The sequence below is a fragment of the Ciconia boyciana genome, chromosome 6 (genome assembly GCF_034638445.1).
Source record: "Ciconia boyciana chromosome 6, ASM3463844v1, whole genome shotgun sequence".
Lineage (NCBI taxonomy): Eukaryota > Metazoa > Chordata > Aves > Ciconiiformes > Ciconiidae > Ciconia > Ciconia boyciana.
The window spans coordinates 61999290-62020630 of record NC_132939.1 but is presented as its reverse complement, the minus strand read 5'-3'; the positions used below and the strand labels follow the sequence as shown (position 1 = coordinate 62020630).

Sequence of the window (21341 nt, the reverse complement as noted above, 5' to 3'; positions counted from 1 at the left end):
AAAGTATCAGGGGAGTGACCTCCTTTCTCCCAGTCCATTTCTGCTTGCAGTGATGGAACTTGTTCAAATCTGACCTCCTTGCTTTGAAGCCTGTCTGTTTCAGAGCACTGGTGATGTACGGTACAGAGCCCTCTGTCTCTGCTGAGGTTTCACTTTTAGATTGGATTCATTTTGACCACCTGTTTCTTCCATCCAGTGCTGTGTCTTAGTGAGTTATGGGAAATTAGTTGCTTTTTAATCTAGTTCCTGATGGATGGCTATCACCTGCATGCTCAGAGATAACTGATGCATGCGTGCATGCAGAGATGGTATATATTTGTTAGGTGGGAATGTGATGTCTCCGTGGTTGGAGAATGACTCCAGTAAAAGCCAGGTTTTTGGCGGTGAGTTACAAATGCTGCTGGGTTCTGTTTTATTAAACTTCTTGGTTATTGCTGGGAATTTGTCACCAATTATGTTTTTTGATCACCCAAGTAATACCAAATTGAATGGTGGTATGGACACTTCGGAGAGCACAGAAGTCATTAAAGAAAAACAAACAGAACATTTGTACCGCAAGAAGAAAAATAATCAGATTCAATTTAGAAAAATAATAAAAGCTAATGCATTTGGGAAGAGATTACTTTCATTGAAGGAGAGAAATGCGAAGAACATTTCTGTGGTAGTCAGCCATGAGCTAGACACATTTTCAATAAGATACGGCAATTTTGAGCTATTTCGATAGGAACTTCATCTCATAAAGCAGAGGGGTAAAAATCCTAAGTTGTGCTTAGGTGTAATTCATTGCGAGAAAGACAGTTGCAAACTGCGGTGCATTCAGGGAAGAGCAATAAAATTGATCAGGGTGCTATAAGGGCTGATTTAGGATAACAGAAAGGTATGTGAGCTTATCTGAGATTCTTTGTATACCTCTAGGAGAGGTAGGAGTTATAAATATCAAAGATAGAGAAGACACTTTCTGGGGGAGTTGAGGAGATCTGAGTGAGATTAACAGGATGATGCTGAAGCGATGAAGATTTGAAGGAGAGTATTAGCAATTTTTACTGTTAGGGGTATATCTCTAAGATGCACTGTGTGTTATTTGATAGATTGCTATACACCGAGCTATAAAGAAACCTTCCAGAAGACATTCTGGAAGTCTTCTTACCAGGAAATATTTAAACCTAGACTTTGTGAAATCTCAGAATTTGTATTGTTGTGGAGAGTGAGGTGTTGTTGGAGATATGGAGGTCTACTGGGCAAGGTCTTGCATCCACCTCTAATCCAGACAGTGTCTGGTGTTGTTGTGAGTGTATCAATCTGCTCAGTGAACTTCAGCAAGCACATATTTTGGCACCTCCACCCGCCAAGATATAAAAATCTTTGTGAAGAGCAAAGCCCTCGTTTAGGATTTGTAATAATAATAAAAAAACCCCCAAACCAACAACTCAGCAATGAAAGCTACTCCCTGTTGTATCCCTTACTGTACATATGTGACATACTTTAAAATGATGGTGCACTCTTCTTTTGATCCTTTTAGAAATAGCTGAGAAGGAGAAAAGCGGAAAAAAAAAACAACCCATCCCTTCTGTGGAGCCTTCTGCGGGAGTTCAGGAATTTCAACAGAGTGATCTTTTGGCATAAACTGGTTTTTCAAGAGACATTCCTGCCATTATGAATGAAGTAGCAATAGTGAAGGAAGGGTGGCTTCATAAACGAGGTAAGTGTCTCTTCTCTCCAGGACAGGCTTTCTCTCACGTGGTGATCTGTCCTTTAGCAGCATATCTTCAAATGGTCCGTTATTTTCCCGTTCACCCTAATGGGAAATGGCGTATAAGGAGTGTGTGTGACTTTCTGTCAAGTTTGAGAAAACGCATGTATAAGGGGTTTTCTTTGGGTGTGTGCGTGTGTGTGCGTTCACCAAAAACTGCGTCAACTGCTTTGAAAGCGATGATAAAGATAGCAACTGAAGGAGATGCTACTTAGAGTGTTAAAGGTTAAACTGCAGCAAATTATTTTGTTTTATGTATAGGTCTGTAGCTTTTCTTTGTGTATTAGAAGGTAGAATTGTCTTGAGGTGAATCTTCATTTGAACGGTGAAAAATGTGCCTGTATTTTGCGAGCAATACTGTGCCCTTGCAGAGACTTGCTAGAGAATGTGCTGTTTTGTTTGTGTCTGAACCGCTCTTGGTACCAGTGTCCTAGACTGGAAGAACAGCCTTGAGTTTGTGCGCTCTGTGCATTTCTGTTGTACCACTAACAGCATTTGATTTTTATAAAAAGTCTTTATTCTTGACTGTGTGGCAAAACTGAAATAACATAATTGTGTACTGTTATGCTTTTTGCATTCTTAAATGTTTTATTCCCAAAACAGTGGGTTTGTTATTTTTTGGGGGGGGATAGGGGAGTGTTTGTTTTCAAGTAGTACAGCAGTGCTCCTATAAGGTACTTGACTTACCTGTTTCTTTGTATTCTACTATCATTTCCTGGAAAGGAGAGGGTGGTATTAGGTACTTTCCATAATATCGTCATTTTTTTGGACCAAAACCAGAATCTGTGTGCTCCAGCAGTAGGGAAGCTTGCATGGTTCTGCAGACTCAGGACTTTTCTAGAGGGTTTGCAACAACTTGCTTAAAGGTGCAAAGGTGTAGCATAATTATTTCTGGAAGAAAATGGAAATACGTTATCATAACCTTGATAAAGGCTGATGGTTCTTCTGCAACAATAAGAAATTTCTAAGAATTTAGAAAACATGTTGGTAATCTGTGTTTTAAAAGGGTGGAAACATATATTTCTAACAGCTGGATATGCAGCTCAGTTTAGCAAATTGCCTGATGCTTGATGTAAAAATGTTTTGATAAAGTTTTTTCTGTTTTGTTTTGTTTTGTTTTTTTCTGGTTTATTTAAGTTAGAAATGCCTTTCCAGTCATTATCTTAAATAACTCATTTGATAATGCTGGTGTACCCAGGCTACCTTGTTCTGATAAAGTATTTGAGAATTATGCTGTGTTTGGATAAAAGAGGAGAAAGAAACACAGAATTATGCTTCCCATTCCCATTTATTAATTCAGAAACTCTTCAAAGAGATAAATTTTTAGTTTTAAATTATGTTTTTAGGCTGAGGATTTTTTAACTGTCTATTGTTACAATTCTTTCTGCACTTACTTGTAACTTTAAAGAAAAATTATTTTGTTATTTTGAGGAGCACTGTACAAAACTCTGGGGGAGAAACATTTACTTTGAAAAGTATGAAAATGGAATTGTATTGTCAGGATGATTCAGAGGCAGATGTGTCTGAAACTTTAAAACAGTCTTGTTGTATTTCCAGCTTGTCCGTATTTACTCTTGAGAATTGAATTTTCGTTGTTTCTAGGATTACAATAAAGCTACTTTCAGGTAAGGAGACCTCTGGAGGCGGTCTTAGTAAAAGATGCCCTGATCTCCTGATCTGATTTTTTTTTTTTTTTTTTTTTAAATTACCTTAGAGAAACAGATTATTATCTCTGATGGTTTGCTGATAATAATATGATGAGATTATCTGCTGAACACATTTCCATTTCCAAAGTGTTACTCTGCATTTTCTGCATATTTGAGACTGCAAATTTGTGCCCAAACGCCCAAACTGTTAAATGTATCTTGGTGGTTTTTGGATGCCAGGTTTTATAATCTTTTTAACCTGCTCCCCAATGCCTTTTCGCTTTCTGGGTATGTGCAGTGACACCTATTTCATTCCACTTCATTGACTTTGCAGCTGTTAATTTGGTGCTGTCCATGCGAGGAGGGTTTTAGAAAGCAATGCTGTCTCTCCTCAGCTTGCCAGTGTGTCAGCTGTTACTCTCTTGGTTTTTGTAGCTGGTTTTGGGATCAGTTGACAAATTTGGTTCTTTTGGCTGGGGGTGCATGTGGGGGGAACTGATCCACTCATGTGCGCGTGGGTTTTTTAAAGGATTTTTTTTTTAATCATCTACATTTATTGCCAGACCCTATCAGTTTGCTGGCTCTGCAAGATAAAGTGCTTCAACCACAGGATGTTTCCAAAACTGATGTCTGATACCGTGAGCTTCTGAAGCAAAGGCATAAACAGTAATTACTGCAGGGAGGGACTGCTAAGGGAGGATTTTAGATATAGGAAATGTATATTGTTTGTCTTTTGGGTCATTTATAAAACTGAAGGTTGTGCTGCATGTGTTCTTTAAAGGTCCTAAGGCTTTCCACATGCAAATATTTTAAGTAGTGACTGGCCGAGATCCAGATTGGGCAACGATGTTCCCCTGTTCCCTCTACCTAACGTTCCCCCATAGCTTTGGTTGGATATGGTGTCTCTTAGTTCACATCCTGAGCAGTTGAACAGCATGGCTGTGTGCAGTTAAACAGTTGCTACATCTCACCCCAGCAGTGGCTTAATTTTGGTGGTTTTAATGATTTGTGTATGTATAAATCAGGCTGCAAAGTGCTCTGGAGCGCTTCTGGATGGCAGGTGTATATAAGCATAAAGCCGTCATTAGCAGGAGCAGGTGTTTTGGCCTGGCAGGGAAATAGCAGGGCTTTCTAGAATTGTGGGGTTGTTTTCTTCTGTCAGCATGCTTTACATTTGTTTTTGTTTCCAAGATTAAAAATACAAATGGAGAAATGAAATTAAACATCGCTGCCTGGCCGAGAGCTCTGTAAGTTCTGTTCTTAAGGCAGTTCTGTAAGTCAGTCGCTTAAAGGAAGCTCTACTTCCAGTAGCGCAGATGTTTGTTTGTGCAGGGGCCAGAGTCATCTCCATGACATGTCTAACCTCAACCAGGCAGAAATAGAATAATTCATGAATGAACTTTTTTTTTTTCCCCCTTTTTTCCCCGTTGGCAGCGCTTGGTGCTGTTACTCCAGTCACAGTGAGGTGATAGACTCGTGTGAAGACAGAAACAGTAGTGAAACAGTAGTGAAAATACTAACCACTCTTTGCATAACTGCGTGGCTGAAGTGTTCCAACACACACGTAGCAAATGTGAAGAAGCTCAGACTTGGGGTTGGTGTATTGTACATGTACGTCCAGAATATATAGTCCCTGGTTGTGTTACATTGAAGGTTTGTTTAGTGGGAAAGGATGGGGGAAATGGGTCCATGCAGAGGTACTGTAATTGTCATTGAATATGAGGGGAGAAGGAGAAAACTATCTGCCCAAATTGCTGCTTGTTGAGTTCTGAGATTACAGGTTTTCTGGATGTATGTCATGAGCATCCTTAATTTTGGTCATGTGTTGTGGAACTTTTGGGTAAAAGAGGTATGCCCGAGTGTATTTTATTTACTTTACTGATCCCTTTTAAAGATCTCATTGGATTTCTTGAATCTTTCTGCTCTGGTCCCTGTTTATAAAGGTCCTTCTATTGTCTTCAGTCTTCATCCTGTTTTTTTTAAGTCTTTCTGCAAGGCTAACAAAGAGGGGGATTGTGCGTTTTGGTACTCTGTCATCTCTGTCTTCCCTAGTATGTCCGGTTTTCTTATTAGGGCATAAACTAGTATGGAAAAAGGAGTCTTTTGGAGACAGGGAAAGAGGGGGAGGGAAAAATGTACACTGACATTTAAAGAAGGAAATAGAAATCTTGATTTCTCACTCTGAGAACTCTGAAGCAATTATAAGCAGCAGGAGAGACGTGTGTATTCATCCATTAATATTTAGCAGCAAATGTGGAGCTACTTTTTGCTTTTGTTTTTAAATAGTATATAAACACCACACATTCATTTTAACTGTGAAAACCAGAACATGTCCTCCAAATGTCAATTTGTGTGGACCTTAGGCAGGTAAAACTATTTGACTGGCTGGGAGTCTGACTTCCAAGCTGATCAAAATTACTGGAGGTCCTTAAATGAGAAATTATACAAAAGATACTTATTCCACTTATGGAAATTCTGCTAATTTTTTTTGTTAAAGAATTATTTCTGTAATGAAATAGAGTTATACAGATGTCCTAATAAATAACCAGTAGTCCATGTGATTGTCTTCCTATAGCTTCATTGCATAAAATGAATGCAGGATCCATATGTAAAATACAAGCCAGGAATTAAATGCCAATTGTTGCTCTTTTAACCTTGTCTAGCAGAATAGAAGAGACGGTGAACTTTAGCTTTGTTATTTGGAGTAGAGGTTCATACTTTCAGTATTCTGTTAGTATGAATCAAAACAGGATCTTACAAAGTGTGACCATAAGTTAACTTTTTTTTTAAGCCAGTGGGTCTCTCGTGTTGCTGTTTTTCTTCACCTCATCTTTCTTCTCTTTTCTATTCTCACCATGTTCCCTACCTCTTTTTGTATGCCTGTGTGTGTTTTATTTTGGGGTGGTTTTTATTTTTTACCTTGGCTTCTGTCTGTCCCTGGGATGTAGTGGTGCACTTTCTTGATGACCTATGTAGCCAGAACCTTTAAGGTTCAGATTAGTTCAAGGATCATCTGGCTTTCATGGTGTTTCAAAGGAGTGGCTGTGGCACTTGATGCAAAGGATCCTAAGACACATCTGAACTCTGAAGATGCCAGCTACAAAGGGCAGCTGCTTCAGAGGAAAAACTGGGGGGAAGAGGAAAGGTAAGAAACAAGATAGGGGCTGAACAAAGAACGGAGGGGGGAAGTTTGTAACAGAGGGAAAGAAGCTGGTGCTACTTCCAGAGCTGAAGGGTTGTGTTTATAGGGAAATCAGTTGCTCTTCTTATTGGAAACAAAAGATAAGCTGTGTCAGTTTGTGGTTTTTCTTGTGTGTCTCTTTTTCAACACAAGGGGCAATAGTTTTGCAATGCTAGCTCTCGGTTGCTTTCATTTTTCTTGCCCTGTTCTGGGAAAAGGGGACTGGGGAGGAACCAGGAAATTGTCAACCAATAAATCTGACCTTGGTGGTAGGCAAGATGCTAGAGACATTAAGAAAGGATGAGATCACAAAACATCTGGAGAAATATGAGCTGATAATGGCTAGTCAGCTAGACTTTCGGAGGGTAAATCTCATCTGATGGAATTATTTGTGGAGAGATCATAGGAAACAGGCTGGATCCAGTGTACTGTAAAAAGTCTGCTTTGGATGACAGGGAAGTCAGTGCTGAGAATTACCTAGTACAGTGTGACTATGCTGTACTACATCTTTGAAAGAGCTAACTTAGCCTAGAGATTGCCCATCTTCCTTCCACTGAGCAGGCTACTTAAGTCTTTGACCATCTTTGTTACTTTCCAGTGTCCTTTTAGAAAAGTCGTTCTTCCAGAACATTTTTTCATGTAGGATAACCTGTTCTTCAAGCCACAGCTTCACATTTTTGAAGGGTGAAGTCCAAATGTTTCTTTTTTCAGTAAAAATTACTCCCAAAAAATCTTTATTCCAACATTTTCCACCACCTTTTTTGCAAAATACTTTCAGTTCTTTAGAGGAGTCATGCTAGGTTAGATGTTTTTCTCTGTGTTTGTAAACTGACTGTCTGGAACTTACATGCGAGTGACACCAAACACACTCTCACTTTGAATGGCAAAGAGGAAGAGCTCAGATGTTTATGCCCACATTATTTATGTCAGTCCTGGAGGTTTACTTTCATATTCTGTTTTGTTGTACATGAGAAGCGAAACAAACTAGCTCTCAATTTTATCTCTAAAAGTGGGGTAGCATCATAAATTACTGCTACTTGTCGTTAAAAGAGATTTGAGAATGAGGCATCTAGGGCGTTGCAAGCCCTGTTAAAGCAAGCCTGGGAATGCGTGATGCAGTGGATCATGCAGAAACTGCCTGCATTGGCTTTGATCCTCTCTTTCATGGTTCCTTCATTTTCGAGAAGGAAAAGGTAGACCTGTGCAAGGAAAAAAAAAAAGTTCTCCACATGTGGTTTTCTGTTCTTTTTTTCTCTCAGTAAGCATATTGAGAAGTCATCAGGTTTGGATTTAGGAAGAAAGAAGTACTAAGTGAGTATGCTATTTTGAGGTAAAGAGAGAGCAAGAGAGTAAAGCTTTCTCGTTCTTGCAGGAGTGGTTTTAGGCAAGGTGCTGTGCCATGCATTTTAAGTTTGGCGCCTTGTCCTCACTTGAAAATGTCTTCCCCTGCAGCCCCTGCGTGGATGCCAGGAGGTTCCTTCCCTTCCAACATTCCCTGCTGGCGTTCCCGCTGCCTAAGCACCATCAGTTGCACTCCTTGCCTGTGCCTGCGGCTTCCCCTGCCTAAACTTGCTCTGTGTTAGCACTCTTAGCCCTAGACTTTAGCATCTGAAAAAGCTGGTGAGGACTTGGATGCTCTTAGAGCAGTACATGGTGACAGGTAGTGTATCTCCTTTTATCCGCAGTTTATGTTACTGGCAAATTCTCTTAAAAAGCGGGGTAGTTGTTGGTCTCAGACTCATTCAGGAAACAAACCTTAATATATGTTGGAAAGAGGGGTTTACTTAACATTTGAACATTTAATTTGAATGCATTTTAAAAAACAGAGCATTGTAAAAACATTAACTGTCAGCCTTGTGTTTTTTTTCCCATTTACATGTTGAAGTAACTGATTTACTAAGAAAAAAATGAGTTCAATCTTATTTAAAAAGTCATCTCTCATGGGGGGAAGACAGAGGCAGGATTATTATTTTCAGATGTATTATGTTGCAGGTACAATGTGCCTCTTAAAGGGGGAACAAAAACCAGGAAACTATATGAGGAAAGAGGAAGAAAAAGAATGGAGAAAGAATAGCACCATATTAGGTGTGAAGTAGTGTGCTTCTGTGAGAAATATTTACTGCAACTGAAAGGGGGAAATAATGAAGCCTGACTTTGAATGCAGTTGGAAAACATGTTACAGAACTCTGGGATTATTCTCCCACTTCTTTAAGTTGAGCCAAAAATGTGAAAAAGATAGCTGGTCAAACAATATTGTGAAATTTGTCAATTTATTCAAAAGTGCATGGTCATATTTGAGGACAGCAGATGTAAACAATCATCACAGACTGTGGGCAAGTCAGTTACTGTTTTCCCGAGTCTCTTGGGTAAGTTGGGAGAGTGTGTTTTGAAGTGCTGTCCAAAGCCCAGGCCTTTGGTGAACTGCACGTAGGAATACGCCTTGGAGTCAGTGGTTCTGTGCATGACTGCAGTGGTATTTCATGTTAATATTGAGACTGAGTGCAGCATCTGAATCATTTACAGGGCTATCAAATCAGTCTCTTCTGCTTGTGCTTTACTAATGTACTTTTAATGAGGACCACAGAACGTGCATGGTGTTGGTCGTGAACCATCACCTTCATAGGAGATACCTGTTTTGGGAGGGAGCTCCAGTCATGGAATCACAGAATGGTTTGGCTTGGAGGGGACCTTTAAAGACCATCTAGTCCAACCCCCTTGCTGTGAGTAGGGACATCCTCCACTAGATCAGGTTGCTCAAAGCCCCATCCAACCTGACCTTGAACAGTTCCAATGATGGGGCAATTCATGACTTCTCTGGGCAACCTCTTCCAGTGTTTCACAAGCCTCACAGTAGAGAATTTCTTCCTTATATGTAATCAAAATCTACCCTCTTCTACTTTAAAACTGTTACCCCTTGTCCTATCACTACAGGCCCTAGTAGAAAGCCTCTCTGAGTCTTTTTTTATAAGCCCTCTTTATATGTTGAAAGGCCACAGTAAGGCATCCCCAGAGCCTTCTCTTCTTCAGGCTGAACAACCTCAGCCTCAATCTCTCAGCCTTTCTTCACAGGAGAGGTCTTTTAAGACAAGCATTATTATGCTGATAGGAAAGTCTAACTCATGAAGTTGATGCTGGTGTTATTTTAGTGGACTTCAGGTGCTGATGGGGGTCAGGGCTGCTTACAGCAATTGATGCCAATTCTCAAATTTTAAGTGCAGCCCTTATGTTTGTTGTGGCTTTATAAATCGGTTCCCACCTGTAGAAGTGGCAAGATTCTGAAGGTTTCGCCCATTTTTCTTTCTGAAGCAGAGGAGCTTGCTAATCCTTGTGATGTAGAGGAAAAACTGGAAAACATAACTTGAGTGCATTCTTCACAGTTTAGACTAAGGAGAAGAAAAAGGGCTGTTTCATTACTTTCAGTAAAAAGTCTCAAAAAGTATACGATTTAAAATAATTTATAATGTGTGTTTTTATTTTTCTGAACACTCAGCCTTAGCAGTATACCCTACTATTTCTGCAATTCTGTCAAAGGATCTGAGGATCAAGAAATGTACCCTGATTACACTTCAGACAGCAAGCATTGTGAAAGAATAAATTTGCATTTGCTGCAAGAGGCTTGACTGGTCTAATGGCTAATAGAAACATACAGATGAAACTATATTTGACCTGCTTTTTTATCCATCAAACTCCAGTTAAACTAAATCTCAAGGTTTAAGAGAAAAAATAGTTATTTAAAATTTTTACCATGTGTTTCCATATGAGCCTTTGTACATGCCATATTACATCTGCCACATTAATGCTGCCTTGTTTGGAATGATGTAGTTATACCATTGTGGAAAATACACAAAGTAGGGTTTATGCCCTGAAATGCAAGGATGCACACTATTTTATATATTCTTGCCATTATGCCTAGGTTGGAGCTTCACTGCTGAAGTGTCAGTAAGAAGTTACACCCTTGGAGAAAATTGTTAAGCAGTTCAAAATCCATTGTAAGGCCTCTTCATCCCTGCAAAAGTGGGAATGCTACCTTATATTTGCTGCTTGCTTTTCAAGGACTTCCAGGCATGGATTGTCTGGAGTGGGTTTTTTTTTTTTGTGGGTCATACATATCCCTGTGCCTGCCTGCGGTCTGTAAACCTTCTATAAATAGTGGTCAGTTAACTAAATGAAAGAGTTTTCTCTGTAATGCAGATATTTTTTGTGTTTTGTTTTGTTTTTTTTAATTTTTAACTTTTGATCATGCAATTTCCTTTCCCTCCTGTCCTCATTAAGGAGAAATGAAACTTTGAGAACACCAAGAGAAGTGAAGGCATTTATTTCTTAATTGAAGACTTGACTTAAATGTGTAGTTGTATAGTTTTAGCTATATTCCACTGCAAGTTTATGCATGGAGCAGGCTAGAATCCAGTTGTGATAATCTGTGGTGACAGTGCTGGTTGTGGGTCTTGGAAGTAGTTTTATAGGTGGAAAATGATTTCTGGACATAGGATATGAATCCCTTGCCACTAGAAATTAAGTAATCAAGTCACTTTGTGCTAAGTGTTCTTTGTGTTGCTCTGGCAGTGTCTTGAGAAGACCATGCTTTAGATTGGGTGGTTAAACACCACTAAACATCATGGCTTTTTCCTCAATATTTTTTTAAAAAAAGAAATCTTGCCTTTTTACATGGTTGTTAATAGAAAAATGGTTTCGCTGCTTTAATACAGCCTTTGGTGATATGTTTCAGCCAGTGAAAGAGTAGGATAGTAGTTGACTTTTTCAACTTGAAATTTTCTTTGCATCAGAGATCATTGTAGTTGTAGGTCTTCTTTTCTGGTACAGATACATTTTTACTATAGCACGAACATTTGAAGGTATGTAAGTGATGTATCTCCTGGTGTGGAAGTCGAAGTTGCCTTGTTACTTGCATGATAGGAAAAGTATTTATTCTAAACCAGAATTAGGGAAAAATTACTTTTTCATACATGGAAAATCACTGCAAACTTGCCAGCAACAGCCTTCAGCTGACTTGCAGAGATATTGCCTATTGAACGCTATTGTGACAGCTTGTTTCTGTCGTTTTCGCTGAAGTTTAGCCTGTAAAGTCAAGATATCTTGATCCGAGAGATGGGGAGATAGTTAAATTACATCATCATGGAAGAATACCAGCATACTTAGTTTTAAAGCCATTCAAGACTACATTGGCACCCCTTTGTTATACAGTGTAGCTGAAAACGAACTGCAGCAATAATGAACCAATCCATCTAAATCACAGCAGCTGAACGACTGACTGTTCTATCTCAAAATGCAAATGCCTTGTGCAGAATGGATTTAATTGTAAATGTTTGCTTAGTAGGGAATATGAGCCTTTTAGTTTGCGACAATAATCGTGAATACAAAGACCCACAGAATTTTAGGGTTTACATAGCTTGTCCCTGTTCTCATAACAGTATTTCAAAGTCAGTTTTTTAAAATGTACCATTTGGCTTTTTTCTAGCCAGTGAATAGAACTCTAAATGCCCAATCTCTAAGTGGTGTTTCGAAAACCGAAAGATAAATTTAGCTCTATGTATTTAGATCAGGCAGGATTTTCTGTTGTATTTCTTTCAAATCTATATGAGGACTTTTATATAGCATCAGATAATAAGAGGGAAAAGTGCTGACCTTCAGAGCCTGGATTTGTTTTTGCAGTGCAGAAAGGCCGAGTGTAACTTACAATATTAACATTTTCTTTGAGGTTCTAGTAAGGTGCCTCTTAAACAATTAAAAGGTTACTGTTAGTAATTGCTATTCTAGTAAAAATCCCAAGCAAACAAGCACCACCACCCCCCCGTATTAAAATCTTCTTTTTTTTTCTTAAATTCTTGAAACCTGGCTGCTGAATGCAACTAATGAGGATGAATCTCTGTCACCGATTTGAATGAATTAAAATAAAATAGCATGGCCATTTTATGGCAAGGAAAGGAAAAAGCTTTCAGAGCTTCACTAGTAAAAAGAGAGAAAGCAGAAATACCTGCCTCCAGGCTGTTCAGAGGTATCTTTACGTGTAAGAAAAGACAGATAAAACTTCGAAAACACACACACACACACAGAAAGTGTGCATGTTTATGCTTCTGTTGGCATTTTGTATGTGTGTTCTTTAATAGCCTTCACATGTGGATTAGTCCTTCCGAAAATAAAAAGGCAACCAAGCCCCCTGAAGAATAGGCCTTTGTGACACTGGAGAAGTTTAGTGCGCCAAAGTTATGGTAAGAATTTGTAAATTTTGGCTGCTAGAGTACTTCCTTCCCCTGCTATGTTTTTAACGTTGGAAACGTATAAGTGTGGAATAGAGGGTGTGTTTTTTGTTTTGTTTTGTTGTTTGTTTGGGTTTTTTTTTAATGATAATGCAAACATTCATTTCACAAACTAAACTGCCTGTTCACATGATGCTGCTGGCTGTATATAAACACCCTGTTGATCTTATTCTGCAAAAGTCTTCGCTGGGCTTCCTGAGTCATACAGAAATGCTCCAGTACTCTTTTCGGGGCTGTGCTGTGGACTTAGGCTGTATCTGCTCAGATTTAGTTTGCCAAATTAATGTCCCTGAAAGAAATGTTCTTACTTGGAACAGGGCCCTCAAAGCTGGGATGTTTTTCTACGTCTCTTTTTCTCTGTGTGTTTAAAATACTTCATTCTGCTATCTTGGGAATGGTTTTTGTTTTGCCTGTATTCCTTGGATAAAGCTGAACCTGCCGGGGAGATGTTTAGTATTTCTTAATTGCAAAACTGTCTTCCTCTTACATATGATGTTGTTTCTTCACGCGGATCTTATATTGAATGTTTTAGTTTGTGGGTAGGCAAAATAGCTTGGAATGAGAGAGCACAGGGGGCTGAGAGGACACCAGTAGCTGCACTGCCAGGTGAGCTTTCCTGGCGGCCCGGGATGCTGTGAGGAGCTGTACAGCACAGTTGACTTCACAGGGGTTTTCTGGAGTAACCAAGGGCAGAATTCAAGTCCAAGGCTAGACTGTCATGGTGACAAAATATTTAGAAAACATTTTCTTGCTTGAAACAAAAGCTTGGATTGTGCAACATGAAGTACCGTCCCAGTGTAATAAACGACGTTGTGTATTTTTAAAGGGTTCTGTGTGTTCCCTGACCATCAGCTCTTGCCAGATTCAGTGTGTTCAGGTAAAACGAGGTATTTTTCCTCCGGACTGCTGGCTTTACAAGCTGGGTTAATTCTCCTCCTTTACACAGTGGAGTTTCAAAGATGTAGCACCCAAATCTGGCCTCAAATTTTGAACATAGTGGACAGCCCTGTTAAAGACAGATGCAATGGAGCAGCTTCTTCTCTTCAGCCATGGTAGCTCAGCTGCATTAAGAGGAATTGCTTGAATCTTACACCTTGTCATTGCCATAGACTGATCTGATCCCGAGTAAGCTCTAGGACTAGACTTGGTGATTGCTTTTATTGGGTTAGAAAGTGCTGTTCTTGCTGCAGTAGGAACCTTTTGTACTGTAGGCGTTTCATCCTTCCATAATAACTGCTATAACTTTTTTTTTAAAATGCCTGAGCTTTTGAGATGTCCTAGCCTTATTGATATCTACCCTCTGACTTGAAAGGAAGCCAGAGGTCTGAAGTGGCTGTATTATATTGTTCATTGGGAATAATATAAAATGATTTTAAGGATGAGCAAAGCTGTGACAACTGAGTGAAGACTACTAGCCAGCTGCATACAATTCAGTTCAACATAACTGTGCCATTTGGAGTTAATGCAATTTTTCCTAGTCTAGTCTGTCGTCTTGGGTAATATCAGTTGTAATTTTGGAGAAAAGCATGCTTTTACAGGTATACTGCCTTCTCTGCTTAGAGCAGCAGGTGGCCAAATTTCTTTCTGAAATAGGGACTTCTCTCGGCTCTACAGCAGCTATAACCAGATCATCTGCAGAGACTATATTTTTTGATCTTCAAAGAAGTTGATGTTTTCAAAGTTGCTGTAGTTGTTGGAGTATACTGTTATTCAGGAAAATGGAAAACAAAAGCAAAACATGGAGGGGCGGAATATAGTTTTCTAAGGTTTGCATCATCTTGCATCTTTGTATGCTTGGCGTGTAACCTTGTCCCATTCAGAGTGCTGCTCTGAACAGGGCAGAGCTCGTTCTTTGGGCTGCTGCTTTGTTGCTATCTACTAGTTCCTCTGTTGCACTGAGCTGCAAAACCAGCTGCTTTTGCTTTTCATACCTATTTTTACCAACTCTAATTTGCTATTAAGATGTTAACTTCTGCCTCCAGTTAGCCGGGCATGTCTCTATACTGACACCACAACGCGGGGGCAAGCAACCGCTCTGTGCTTTCTCTTGTGCTACCCTTTCACACTTGGGAAATGGTCCCTGTAAACAGCTGCAGTACTGCTTTATTATCCTCTTTAAAAGCTCTCGCTCCTTGTGTTGCTTATAAAAGGCCTTGACAAACTTGCAGTGCATGTGTACCGAGACTGCCGTTCACTGAGATGCCCGGTATTGGTCCCCCTTTTTTGTGTGTGTCTGTCTGTCTGGCCTTCTGTTGTCCCTGTCTTATGACAGTAAACTCTGCAGAACAGGGACTGTCTCATTGTTTTATTTGTACAGCAGGTGGCTCAGCTCCAGATGTGTATCTAAAGTTGCGGTGTTCTGCAGTAATACAAATCATTATGGTATAGAAAGCTGTATCTAAAATAGGAAAAAATAAGATCGGATTTACTGTTACTAGTTTTGTGCATTTTTAAGGGGTTTTTGGGCTGTTTTTTGTTTGTGTTTTAGGTTTTTTTTGCATGTTAATCTTCTGACTAACAGGTTACTGTCAGGAATGTGCAAAAATCAGTATATATGAAGTTTTCTTCCCACTTCCCTATGGCCAGAGGAAAGCTTGCTTCTCAGCAGCAGCTCCAGTCTGCTAGGAATGGGCTACTTCACACCAGTTCTTGTTGGTGTCTTGGAGAGTTTTACTCCCGTGACTAGACTGGGTGTGCTTATGGCAAAACCTCATGTTTCTGGAGACTTTTCTCTTTTCGGGCACCATTTTAGAAGTGAAATGACACACAACAGGATGTGTGGTTGTAGATACATGTTCTTGCTTCAGAGGCAGTGCATACCTTTTTGACCATGTACAATCCTGTGCTATTTCTCTTATGATTCATGTGGTGAAATAAAACATGGAGGAACACAGAATTCATTTCTCCTTTTTTTGCCCAGTACACACAGAGAATATTTATTGATTTTCATCTTTCTGCTGACTCTTACAACCCTCAAACCAGTTACTGGGGACAAGGAGATCAAAATGAGGGCACATGGCCAAGCAGACTTGAGGTTTTGTTCCCTGAATTTGATTTGAAAGTTGCAGTTTGATAAAGTTGCATTAATTATGTTTTTTCCCTTTGTATTTTTATAATTTTCCTAAATTACCTACATGTACTATTAGTGTTGGGATTTCTTTTGTAGCATTTTGAATGGCCCTGCTTTGAGTGGACGATTAGACCAGATCACCTCTAATGGCTCCTTTCAACATAAAGTGTTCTGTGATTCTTGACCGGTTTGGTATTGGGAATCTCATGCAAAGCCCAGCCTGATTTTGAAGGAGAATAACAACCCCATTTGTAGAGGTGTTTGGTTTTAGTTTTGATATTCCTTGCGATGGCCGACAAACAGAAAATAAATAGCAGTTCCTCTGTTGTCAACAGGCCTTTTCATTTTTCAGTGTTGGCTGATCTGTTCAAATACAGAAGCTGTTTTTTTTTTCAAGGAAAAGGTTCAAAACATGTAATAATAAACAAACCTCGCTAATTTACTACTTGTTGTTAGTGTTCTGGGTCTGTGCTTTGGAACCAAAAGTTGCTTTTTGCTTTAATTACTAGCATGTCTGGTTTACTAAGATTGCTATGTAGCTGCAAAGCTGCTGGGACTTTTGCTTTCTTTTGTTTGTTTGCTTGGTTGTTGTTGCTGTGAGGCTCACTGTCAGAAAGTAGAAATCTTTCTAACCTCATCCCAGCCTTTCTCCTTCACCCTTCTGTAGTCCTGGTGTAAAAGAAGGGGGAGAAGTAGGGGTAGCAGGATGTGTGGTGGGGCTAGTTCTGTTCCTTCTGGTCCTCTCCATCAAGGCTTCAGTTATTTTATGTCACTGATGGAAGTTAAATAAGGTGCCTTGATGGTCACCTTCAGCAATAGCTGGTTGGCTGCAGCTTCTTGAGACTCTGACCATGGCAGAGGAGGTGTGCTCTAGATTTACATTGTGTTGCTGGTTGTTGAAGTTTACAGCAACAGCCTGTTATAAAAGTAGAGGCCTGGGCCATGAGGTCCAGCTTATCAGCAGCAATTGACAGGATAGTCTACTGATAGCAGAGGCAACCTGGAAGCTGAGCATGGCTGATATGGTGCCCTCAGCTAGTACCAACACACAAATTTCTTCCTTTATCCCAATCGAAATGGTGACCGTGCCCTTCATCAAGGCCTGTTCATGTTGGTAGTAGCGGTCTGTTATCCTTTGGCCGTTATGATGAGCAGCCACCTTTTGGAGTCAGATTTGATAAACCAGGTGATCCATAGGGTGATGGATCTCTGCTGTTTGTTCCAGGGTAATAGTTGCCTCAAACAGTTGACATCAAATGCTGCTTTATGAATGCCCTTAAGTTGTAGAAGCTTGTTTCACAACTGGTGATCTGGATGGCTGCAACCGGAGTCCCAAAGGACAGAGTAAATTTTGGACCTGAGATGCCATTTCACTCAGAAAAGAGAGCCTTTGAGGGCAGGGTTGAAGTTTAGCCCAGCCAGAGATGGGAAACCTTGAGCAGTCTCCAGCCTCTGGAATTTGTTTTATCTGAGACAAGATTGTTGTGTGAAGTCTGGAGTCAGGGTCTCCTTATGAAACTACATCAGATCTGTGTTTAGATCTGTGTCTGAAATGAGATAGCTGTAGTCCCAAAGGGATTTTTTTTATTTCTTACTGCTTTATAACGTAAAATCTCCAGAACAGGGAGCTTCTTGAAGGATACATGTCTAATACCAGCTTCCTATTAAAACTTTCACTCATTTTTTTAAATTGTACTTATGACCTGCAATGGATTTTTTTTATTTTTCTACTTTGAAAACTTGATATGCCTTCCTTCCTTTTCCCACAATACCAGGATAGTGCTGACTATTTTGGAAATTGTTTTCTTTGTTCAGATTTGGACTTCTGAATACAAACCACGCCTGCATCTGATACCCTCTTCCATTTTTGCTGGAAATGCTGTTAATAAAAGGCATAGTCATTCCCCATTCCTTGTTGCCCAGGGGAAATAAGTAGGTCGGTCAAACGGAAGGCAGAGCATCTAGAAGCTGAAGAGATGGCTGGTGTATTAGAGTACCGTCCTGGAACTGAGAATCAAAGCCAGTCCTCCCTTGCTCTGCCACAAACTTCCTCCTATATGATCATCTCGGATAAGGTTATTTTAATCTCTCTGTGCCCCAGTTCCCTATCTGTAAAATGGTGATAACAGCACTTCCCTACTTCACAGGGGTGTTGTGAGGACAAGTGCAGCTCAGGCTGTGGGACTCTTGGATACTGTGGTAACCGAGGGCACAGATGGAAGAAGGGAAATGTTCCGCACAAAAGCTTTCTGTTCTTTAAGCCCAGCGGTAGGTTACAGCACTGATGTGAGTGTGGTTTCCGCTGAAGTCATGGCTTGACTGGTGCCATGTCTTTTCCCCAGGTGTTTCTTTGCTCACTACTGTCTGCATACCAGCAAAGCACTTAACGTCCTTGCTAAATGCTATTGTTTGCATCCTTGGCTGCAGGCTCTGAGAGCCCAAGCGCTGGGGTGAGACTTGCTACTCGTGTGTTTGCTGGCGTGGGCTGCTCACAGTGACTGAATGGAGTCTGTGCTTCTGGCAGCAGCCACCCAGTGCATTTCACAGACTCACTCAGACCCTGGAAGGAGTTAAAAATATGTATGAATGGACTTTCACTTGTGAAATTCAAACTACTGTAGCAGTTACTCTGAGCAAGCCGTGGACTGCAGTCTGACCAGAAGAAAGCAATTGTCCTTGACATAACTGGTTAAATTTCATAGAACCACATCCTTTCTGTTGCCACTGACAACATAACATTCCTTAACGTTTGATTTCAAGTGGTGCTTTATTATCCAGCTGTATATGCAAACATACTTTCTTTGGAAGAATTCCTGTCCAAAGACACCCCAGAAGAGTGCAAACCTCTTTCTGTTTTAACATGGACTTCGTAGTGCTTGTTTATATATAGTACAAGCAGGTGAGAGACAGGAAGCCTATCTGCTTAGCATTTACATTGTCACATGTCCAAAGGGAAGGCTGTGGTGAGTTGAATATTTGTTCAATCAAACCTTGCTCATGCAGACTGAAGTATGTTTTTGGGGAGCTTTTTGGGCCAGGAGGTAGGAGTGTACTTCGTTTATTGCTTGCTCCTTGACACATGTAGCTCATGTCATCTTCCTTGTTCACCTGCTTTGATAAACTCTATATTTAGTTGTCTCTGCCCATCCACTTGAACAGGACAAAAATAACTTCAGTGTAATCCATCCTCTCTGTCCTTTCCTCTCCACCCCTTCCCTCCCCTTTCCTGCCACTGGGTTTAGGGCATTCAGTTGTTTGGGAAGTGGTGGATTTCTTGTTTGTTTTGCTTTGTTTCCTTACAAGTAGGGTTGAGGGGCAGGAGAAAACATTTACACCCTGCAATAAAATTGTTGTGAAGAATATGCAAACTGTCAGAAACACTTCCTTCTCTCTTATAACATTTGCTGAGGGGTCAGCATGTGTGCAGAGTGCGTGGAGGGAGGTGGAGCAGAGAGGTTGGGAAATGACTTGCATGTGGCATACATCTGTCTGACAAAAAGCCAACCGTGCCAGGGGATAAATGGACAAACAAATAGTGTTTCAGTTCTGAACTCTGAGGTTGAACCTAAAGTTTGCACAGGAGCAGCTCTTCAGATAAGTTTCTGATGGACCTTGATTCCTGTTGTGCAAGCATGTAGTAGGTAGCACAGAGACCGTCCTCTAAATCCCTGCTCGCGAGAGGATGTACGCATAGGCTGTGCTTTGCACGGCTTCTCCTGTGTCCCATGATGGGCATATATATATCTATAGTCATAAAGTCTGACACAAATCAATGCTGGCCCAAACACCCAGAAGTATTTAAGCGCCTAACCCCTTGACTTTAGCATGAATTAAGAACCAAATTAGTTAAGCACTTTTCTTAATCTAGCTGTGGATGTTGACTGTTTTTATCTGTGAATTGGATAAAGAATGTCCACTGAACTTACCAAAATGTTTGCTCCTGTGTTATCTGAAATATTATTGTCTTCCACTATTAAGCTGATAGGGATTTGAGGGAAACTGTATTGTTTTGGGGAAACTGCTTTGAGATAGGGCCTGCCAAGTTCTTGTATCTTGAGCTGAGTGTTGGGTATGTTGTTGTTCCTGACAGACACATTGTCTGGAGATGTAGGGGGAGAGTTTGTTCCCACCAAAAAAAATTCACTTTTTGTAACTTCAGCGATTTTTAGGTTGTATTAAAGGTGGTGATGAGGAACAGAAAGATTGAGGAAAAAACCCCTTAGTTGATGCCTAACAGAATTCAAGTTGTTTCTTGTTGAAATTTTTCATTCGGTATCTGCTTTTCAAAAGAAAGTGGTTTTGGTTTTTTTTTTTGCCTCTTTTTGCATTCATAGAATTACTTTACTGTAGGACAGGAGGAAGAAAGAATTGTTTTTGAAAACTGGTCACCATTTTAAAGATTAAAATTCTCCTTTCTTCCTCCTCTTTTGCCTGTGTGCCGATGAAAGCCTGAGCCCCGTGGCAGTGTCAGGGTGGCAGTGCTGCCCCGTTTTGACTTGCAGCACCCTGGGTGACGCAGCCATGGAGGACAACTGACAACTAGCTGGAGGACACCAGATCACGTAGGGACTTGTGAGACGTGAAGTGTGTTGGGCAGTACGGTGGAACTGCTCACCAAACCTGGCTTTCACTGAGGAGCCTAATTCCCGGTTTGAACCCCCAGGCTATGAACTTGTAACAGGACTCGCTAGCCAGCCTGCCTTGCCACCTCATCTCTGTGGGGTGGCATCCGATTGCCTTGGCCCCCATGCTCTGTCCCGCTTTTAAAGCGAAGGGCGCTTTAGTTTTTGGGGATGTTAATTCCTTACTTCACAAGTACGAATATGCGCTCTGGGTGTTTGAAAAGAAGCGGGCCCTGAATTGAGAGTGCACTTCTTACGCTTCCAGGCATAGTGTAATCCTGTTAGTAGTCTGGGTTGCTGCGATCATACCGGGCAGGCCAGGCTGCCTCGCAGGCATCAGCTTCTCTGCCTATTGAGTCAAGTCAATATCCTCAAAACTGTAATTTTCACTGTAATGATGGATTGCGCTCGTCACGGTTTACAGAATTTTGCCTTGCGTGTTTAATAAAAGAAAACAGATTCTAACGCTTATTATTTCTGAAGTCCAATACATCTGAACTAAAGCTCAGCGTATGCAAGACAAACTACGCTTTAATTTTACAATTGTCTGATGGGACTTTGCGATTTATTTGTTGTTACTTCCTTAATGATGTTGCAGTCAGAGGCACTGTTTTGCTAAATGTTGTGTAAAAAGTAAATTGTAGCACAGCAGATGTTGGTATTTGGATGGATGTCGGTGCAATGGGGGGACAGCAACAGTCATCTCTGTCAGCTGTCTTCAGGCTCGGCAGGCCTGCTGCGTGGTTACTTTGGTGTGTAAAAACAGCTCGTTTTGCAACTGGGAAGTTTGGCATTAC

The 21341-nt window shown here is 40.5% G+C and overlaps 1 protein-coding gene across 2 annotated transcripts in view; it reads left to right on the top strand.

Annotated features, from left to right (window-relative positions):
* The window catches only part of AKT1 (AKT serine/threonine kinase 1), a 74970-nt gene that overhangs the window by 5610 nt on the left and 48019 nt on the right, over positions 1 to 21341 (top strand). For both annotated transcript variants that reach the window (XM_072863814.1, XM_072863815.1), the window contains one exon: positions 1520 to 1699. In XM_072863814.1, the coding sequence (XP_072719915.1) occupies positions 1654 to 1699 (46 nt within the window). In that variant the 5' untranslated portion in view covers positions 1520 to 1653. The remainder of the gene's footprint in view (positions 1 to 1519; positions 1700 to 21341) is intronic.